Source organism: Mus pahari, chromosome 3 (genome assembly GCF_900095145.1).
Source record: "Mus pahari chromosome 3, PAHARI_EIJ_v1.1, whole genome shotgun sequence".
In the NCBI taxonomy this organism is placed as follows: domain Eukaryota; kingdom Metazoa; phylum Chordata; class Mammalia; order Rodentia; family Muridae; genus Mus; species Mus pahari.
The window spans coordinates 45,522,281-45,530,050 of record NC_034592.1 but is presented as its reverse complement, the minus strand read 5'-3'; the positions used below and the strand labels follow the sequence as shown (position 1 = coordinate 45,530,050).

At 39.0% G+C, this 7,770-nt stretch overlaps 1 protein-coding gene across 2 annotated transcripts in view; it reads left to right on the top strand.

Moving 5' to 3' along the window:
* The window catches only part of LOC110318749 (coiled-coil domain-containing protein 148), a 187,978-nt gene that overhangs the window by 75,094 nt on the left and 105,114 nt on the right, over nt 1-7,770 (top strand). For both annotated transcript variants that reach the window (XM_029536793.1, XM_029536794.1), the window contains exons 2-3: nt 2,474-2,536; nt 3,425-3,546. In XM_029536793.1, the coding sequence (XP_029392653.1) occupies nt 2,485-2,536; nt 3,425-3,546 (174 nt within the window). In that variant the 5' untranslated portion in view covers nt 2,474-2,484. The remainder of the gene's footprint in view (nt 1-2,473; nt 2,537-3,424; nt 3,547-7,770) is intronic.

The window sequence follows — 7,770 nt, the reverse complement described above, 5'->3', positions numbered from 1 at the left end:
CCCAATCTGTTGGTGGCCTTTTTGTCTTGTTGACAGTGTCTTTTGCCTTACAGAAGCTTTGCAATTTTATGAGGTCCCATTTGTCAATTCTTGATTTTAAAAATAACTTTTAATAGCATCGGAAAAGCCAACTCCTCTTTATAAATTATAATCCTGAGAATTATTTTTCTCATCTTTAGAGAAGTCTGGACTTTTCATCTGCCTTGTAGAGACTTAGTTAAGCCCACGTGTTTGTTAATTTGTCTCTTATTTTAAATTAATCATTTTATTTGTTTACATTTCAAATGTTACCTCCCTTCTTGGTCTCCCTTCCACCAGCCCCTCCCCCTTCCTCTAAGAAGGTACTCCCCATTCATCCACCCACCCATCCCCGCCTCTCTACCAGATCTGTAATAATGGAACTTTAAACTAAAAAGCTTCTCAAATCTCTTGCCACTGAAAAACTATTAATACATTGTGTATAAAAGTATTCATCCTATACTCTATAAAACTTTTTCCTAAATGCATTAGTTTTAAATGTTTTCAGTAATTAAATCTATCAAGAGGGCTTAGCATTTTGACATTTAAACACGTTCTAGACTGTCACATAATATACATACAGAGTACTTTCTAAAACCAAGCACTCCTAACGATTTAGCATGGGAGACCCTGGTCACCCTAAAACATTTATTCACCCTAAGCAGATATTCACCCTAAAACATTTAAACGGGTTGGACTTCTCACTTGCAAGCAGAGTAGTAATGGGTTGGGCAGCACGCATTTGTTCTTGAATCTGGAAGAGTTGCTGTTAGTAGAGCTCAACAATATTTTATCTGAAACACATGGAACTATGCATTGTGTTCTTCTGAGATTTTAAGAACTGTGATAAACCCTAATGGAGCTAGGGGAGTCCCTTGCAATGAAATAATCTGCAAGCTTTGCACACTGTGTGGATGTTCACAGTGAACAGGGAAAACTTGTTTTGGTGGCTTGCCACCAAACAATTTCATCTCAGCTTGGGTTTGTTTGCCATACTGATAGTGAGTTAAGCCTTATTTTCAGAACATTTTATTAGGTGAAGTGGCTCTTCTAGATACTAGTTGCCAGATCTTTGTGGCCCTCCTGAGTCTTAGGCATCCCAAAATGCTAGAAGGAGAAGCTCCACCAAGAGAATTGTTTATAAATTTTCCAAGTTCTAAATCTGAATTTCTATTTAGTTCTTTGACATGAGAAACATTACAAATGAATCAATTTTTATGATGCCCAAATTTAATTATTCCTTAGAAGTGTACAACAGTATAGAAAGGCAAAGAGTAATTATGTCAAAAGATTTAGGTAGGTATGAGTTTTATATATAGCTTGGTCAGACAAGCTAGATTGCAAGTTCATGAAGACAAACATCAAACTGGTAATTATGCAAATGTGAGGACAGAGAGGCATCATCACAGAAGAGACAGGAACAGGATGGGAGAGGCCAGAGGCCCTCTCTGATTCACCTTTCCATCTGAAAAGTTCTCAGGGAGCAGGTTTTGAGGCAGATCTGGGGGATGCAAGGTGTTTATCATGGATCCACACCTATGACAGGAAGGACGAGGAGCCAGGATGGAACAAGTAAAAACTAAGACAGCAGGAAGCTGTGAAGAACGTTTTCCTCATGAGCACATCTTGGCTTGGGACAAGCTTGCTTTCTAACCCGTGTTGCTTCGTCAGTGGGCAGGGGCTGTCTGTCCCCAGGAGGGTGTGCCTTTAGATGAGGCTGCACTCTTCAGCAGAGTCCAAAAAGTGAGGAAAGTGACAGCAGAGGTGGCTTGCAGACTAGTTCCCACAGCAGTAAGTCACTCCTGGAAGGGACTGTACACTTCCACATTCACCACACTGAGTAAGAGTGAGGAATTAATTCTTCAACTGATGTCTCTTTTCTCCCCCAAATTTAAGACCCTTCGTAATCACCAAGTATCTGTCAGTTGGGGTGATTGCATAAAGGAGAATTAGGGGGGAAAGAGGAGGAGTGGCAAAGAACAAGACTGGCACAGAAGAGGGGCCAGGGAGAGGGACTGGTCAGTCAAGTGCTCACCACACAAGTACAAGGACCCAGTTAGATCTCTAGCTCTGGAGAAAAGATTGGTATGGTGGTGTGTACTTGACCTCAGCACTCAGAAGGCAGAGACAACCTGGTCAGTGGACTCCCATGAGAGACCATGGAGGTTGGCTCTTGAGAAAGAATGCCAGAGGTTAACCTCTCAAGATTGCCTCTGCACACACATACACATGAACCCCACATGTATACTTTTACTAGTGTACACACACACACACACACACACACACACACACACACACACACACACACACGAGTGGCATAGAAAAAATGCCCTGGGATATAGAGTTATAATATCCACTCCTGGTTATCACTTTTGAAAATAATTAAGTGAATGCAGCTTTAAAAACATTAGAAAATCGGTCCGTAAAATTTAAACTGTTCCCTGCTCCTTGACAGATCCGGGAAGCATGAATAGAAGAGACTGGCCGTTGATGATGATTCAGAGAAATGACAGCTCAGGTATTTTTTCCCCCTACTTCCATCTGTCCTTTTTGATTTATAGAATGTTACGCAGTTTGGAAATGATACAAACTCAGAATGCTGATTTCTACCCTCTATTAAGAAAACTGGCTTATGCAGAATGACTGGCCAGCTCTCCTGCACAGGATCTGTTTTAGCCCCAGGCTGTGGCTAGGACAGCGTTGCCTGCTTCTGATGTGGTTTTTCTGAAGACATTTGGGTTCTCTCGTAGCAGACCCTAGCTATTCATATCGAGGCAAATGTGTGTTTTTGTTAGGGTTGATCGGGTTATTGTGATTTAAGCCATGGCTCTGGTGGACTTCTTCCTGTGATTCGTCAATAAGATTAATCTACTAAATTAGGAGATTAGATGCCTTGGGGGTTGTGAGTACACAAGTATTTTACACAGTTAGAATCTTATTTGAATGGTTACATATTTAGTGTTAATTTACAAGACTTTTCTTCAAATTTAGCTTTTGAGTTAGAAATTTATTGACGGTTACAGTATCTCCTCATGTGGTTTGATTAATAGATCAATGTATTATGCTTAAATATTTCCTGTTGATGCCTAACATTTTTTAAAATGTCTGAAACGCAAGTAAGTTGAAATAGCACTGCAATTTCTAGCCTTGACAATGTTCTAGCTCACGCAGAATTGTTCTTTCTGTTGCCCTCTGGAAGCAGTGCTTTACAAGGACTGCAGCAGCCACAATCTAAGAGCATCTGGACCCAGGGTATGAAGTGGCTCATGAATGGTGTAACTATCTTTTATTTGCTTTTAAAAATAAGAATGTGATCTAACCTCATTCCCCCCCCCCTTAACTAAATGTTGATTTTGAATGACGTGACACTATTTCCCTGTCATATTTTTGTTTTTATGAAAAACAGATGTCCTGGCAGTCCATCTGAAAGACGGTAGGAGGAGCTCCCGGTACAAGCCGGTGGACTATCAGCAGTTACGTGCCCAAACCCAAGCCACAAAGTCTGCGTCTGCTTCCGCAGAGCGGAAGGTTAGAGGTCCTTGGGGTTTTTTTGTTTTTAAGTTTGGTAAACATAAAACTGCTAGGAGATATGATTGAAATTACAATACAAGTAGCTGTCCAGAGGGTTTTCAGAATCTCCAACTGTTAACAGTAGAGAGCAACAGCAACACTCATTGGCCGTCCTGACCGTAATTTACATGCACTATAATAGTTTGTAGCGTCAGAGTTCCGTCTACATTCAACTTCATTTTTGGAAAGATAGTTATTTTATTAGCTTTCAACGATTTCTAACACGATAGGAAAAGTAATATATTCTGGCAAGTGCCTCTCTTTATTTCCTGATTTAGTGCTCTTTTCCTAACAACGTATACATATGCCCTCGGGTATTTTCTAGTCTAGAACTTTCTTATTTTTTTTCCCCTCCAGTAGGTGGCCAATGCCATGCAAAGGGTAACCTTCACTAGATTCGAAGGAGCCATGTGAAAATGATTGTGCATAGTACTTTAGGGCTATGTATCCCTAGGGATTACTCACATGGCATGGTTTCCTCATGCAAAGAATAGAATTAATTAGAAATAGCATTGTTGTTGTTGTTGCTTGGTTGCATTGAAAAATTGGGAAAGTAGTATGTCAATTTACAACTTTTCCTTTATATTTAAAGTTTTACGATTTGTGTGGCTTTTATTAGTAGTATCATTTAAAAAGCAATTTTTCCAAATGCAAAGTGCATGTGTACCTTAGTCTAGAGAAATTATAGATCTCTATCAGCTGTAGCAGCACAAACTAGGCGACTACTTATCAAAGCAGGGCACAGTGTGCTTGACTCAGGTTCAACTGTAAATTATTGTCATATTAAGCAGACATTTCATGTAATTTTACTGAAAAGCCCATGACTATTCTCCTGGAAGAGCAGTTTGTGACTTATGTTCTGAGACTTCACAAACATATATAAATACATATTTAGTATGTATTTTATTATCCATTGTAAGCATGTATATGAAATCTTATATGTTTCCTCCTAACATTTGATATCATATTATCTTTGTATTATTATTTCCTATATTAACCACTGAAGACTATAAAATTTAGGCTTTGTCTGCTATTTAGTCCTGCAGACAGAATATGACTAGCATACTGTACTCCCTTATGCTTGTGGAAGGCACTGTTTGCTGGGAGAAAGAGGTGGTCTATCAAGCCCAGGAATAAATATAATGTATAAATATAATTATTCATACAATAATGTATTTATACAATATATAAACATAAGTAAATATATTAAATACAAAGAGAAAAGCATGCTTCCTGTTGGATCTGATTCTGAAGGAATAGTTAGGAAAGGCCCTTTTTAGGAAATGTCACTGGACTTGAGATGGCAAGAGCAACTAAACGTTAACTAAGCAGATCTCCTGAGACACCCCAGTGTGCACAGTGCCTGCCACATGAGCATGAGGACCTGAGTCCCCACCCTCACAACCCATCAGAAAGATGGCTGTGCCTTCTTTAATCCAGCCCTCTTACAGTGAGATGGGAGACAAGGGAAGGAGAATGCTTGGAAGATCGCAGGCCAGTTAGCCTGCACATGTAGCAGCAGATAGGGTCTTTTGAGACCCCGTCTCAAAGAAAGTGGAAGGCAAGGGAAGACACCCATGGCTATTCCATGTCCTCCTGAGCTCATACATGCCTCTAATTACATATAACACACATGCACACACACACAGACACACACACACAAACACACACACACACACACACACACACACACACACACACACAGCAGACATACAGAGAAAGAGACAGAAAATACACACGGAGAGACAGAGACAAACACACAGAGACAGACAGACAGAGAGCAGATAGATAGATAAGAATGTTTAGAACTAAGTAATCTCCATGCTCAAGAATCTGAGGCAGGAGATTGCGGTTTAAGGCCAGTCTAGGTTACATAGCAAATTCTATCTCAGCAACAAGATAAAACAAAACCAAGTGACAAGCATGACTGGACTGAGGGCGGCAAAACGGTGTGAATCGTCTTTCATTCTGTGATGTTGGGAATCCTGCTACCACAAAACCTTCATTCAGAGGCATTCCCATGTGCTAGAATCCTCTATTCCAAAATTAATGAATATTTTTAGTGTATTGAGATCTATCACGTTTCTTTCTGAAGCAAAAGTACTACAAACATATCCTCTACATCTTTGTCAATATTAGAATATATAAATATTTGTTCCTAATTTTGTTCATCATCTGTTCATCCATCCATCTGTCCATCCATCCATCCATCCACCCACCCACTCATCCATCCGAGATGCATTACAAAAGGCATTTGGGTTGAATGTTGAACAGTTAATTGAGTGTTAAATTCAGTATTTGCTCAAGGCCAAATTCTCTTTAATTGTAGGTGCCCTATCCAAGGCTACATTTAAGACTTTAGTTGCTAAAAGCTTTACATTTTTAACACTAAGTACAAGACCAGAAGATGTTCTCCAGTGTCAGCTGCTAGATGTCACCTCAGGCCCCTGGACTCACACCGGTGAGGCAATGTAGGCCCTGCTGTCAGCTCCCTTGTAAGTCCCATTGCTGACTTTTTGTTTATAAGAGAAGATACCTCCCAAAGATACTTTGTGGTTACATATTTTCTAGAAGTAATGGCACCTAAATTTTGTACCTTTTCAGTTTCTGTAGTTGTTGAAGATGTCTCAGTCTGTAGTGATCATTCTGCTAAGTTTTTGATTCCAGGTTTTAATTCTCACAATTCCTAAGACAAGAAAGTTATTTTTTTTTTTTTTAAAAAAAAAAAGAAGTAGTGTCTCAGCTGTTGTTTTGCATTTCAGCTAGTGAGAACGAATGTGTTCGGAGAACTACGTAATTTTTTAAGACTTTAATTTTTCTTCATGAAATTTACATTTTTATTATATCTGGATAAATGAAGGTATGTTAGGAGTGTTATTGTACATGGATTTTAGAACTTTTCTCATTCAATTAGACTTCACACTGACATTTTGCTTTAATTTACTTTTTAAGATGCAAGTAATTCCTAAATAGAGTTTCCTTAAAAGACCCAGGACTTAAATAGAATCAAATAACTGGGAATTAAATAAAGCTCCTAAAATATTTTAATGTTACAGATGCTTATATGCCAAACGGTCTGTTCTAGTTAGAATTACCAATGTCATCTCTGTTAAGTCTTGCTTATATTATACTTAAATTCTAATGAAATATATACAGGCTCAAAGAGTAATTATATCTTAAGTCATGTGGATAACAATTTACTCAGTATATCTGTATTAATCATATCTATTTTCCTGTTCATTTCATTACTTACATGTTCAACTTTTACAGATAAAATCCACAGTCTTATCTGTCACTGTTTGCTAACGGTCACAGCACTTTACTCTGGCAATATTAAATAGAACCAGGGAGGTAGGATGGTGGCACGTGGACCCCTAAGGAAAATGGCACCTCAAGCTAGATGTGGACTTCTCAGCCACTTGACAGGAGACTGTTAGTGACACGGGAGCGTGGGGTGGATGTGATGCTGTTCTATATAATCCCTGTGCCACTGAGCATCATCAGCCAGGTGAGACTCTGAAGGAAATGCCAAGCCTTCCAAAGACTGATCTCTAATCTGAAGCTGCGTAGTGGATCCGAGCTGGAAACTGAGGCCAGTTTTTGGTACACTGTGTCTCCATTCACAGTTCATTATGTTTAAAAGCAATTTCCATAATTATTTGAATTTCTTTGCTGAGGATGGAGCAATTCTTGTTCAATTCAAGCATCTTTCCATTAAATCTTTTAACCCTCAGGGAAAATTACACACATAAATGCAATTACTTTGAATGGTACGCTGAGTCACTATGTGACGTCATCCAGCATCTGAAAGGGTCAGCTTCGGCCGGCCACGTTTTGTTTATGTCAGAGTTATTATTGCCAGAGTGACCACACACTCCCCAGTGCTAAACTGTCCTGAAGCAAAATTATGTCAGTGATGATGTCATAATATAGTTTACTCATAAACATTTAGTATGTTACTCTAAAACATTAGAACGTAAAAGCCCTATCTCTTTCTAGCACTGTGTATGTAAATACCAACTTCTCGATGGTTTGCATTATCTAGTTAGTATTATTAAATTTCCTTGATTGCGTCAGAAGATTTTCTCAAAATGTATTCAGAGAGGCACCTGAACCCAACCCAGACATTGTAATTCACTTTTGTTAGGTTTCCTCCTCCATCCTTTTGTAGTTTGTAATTTG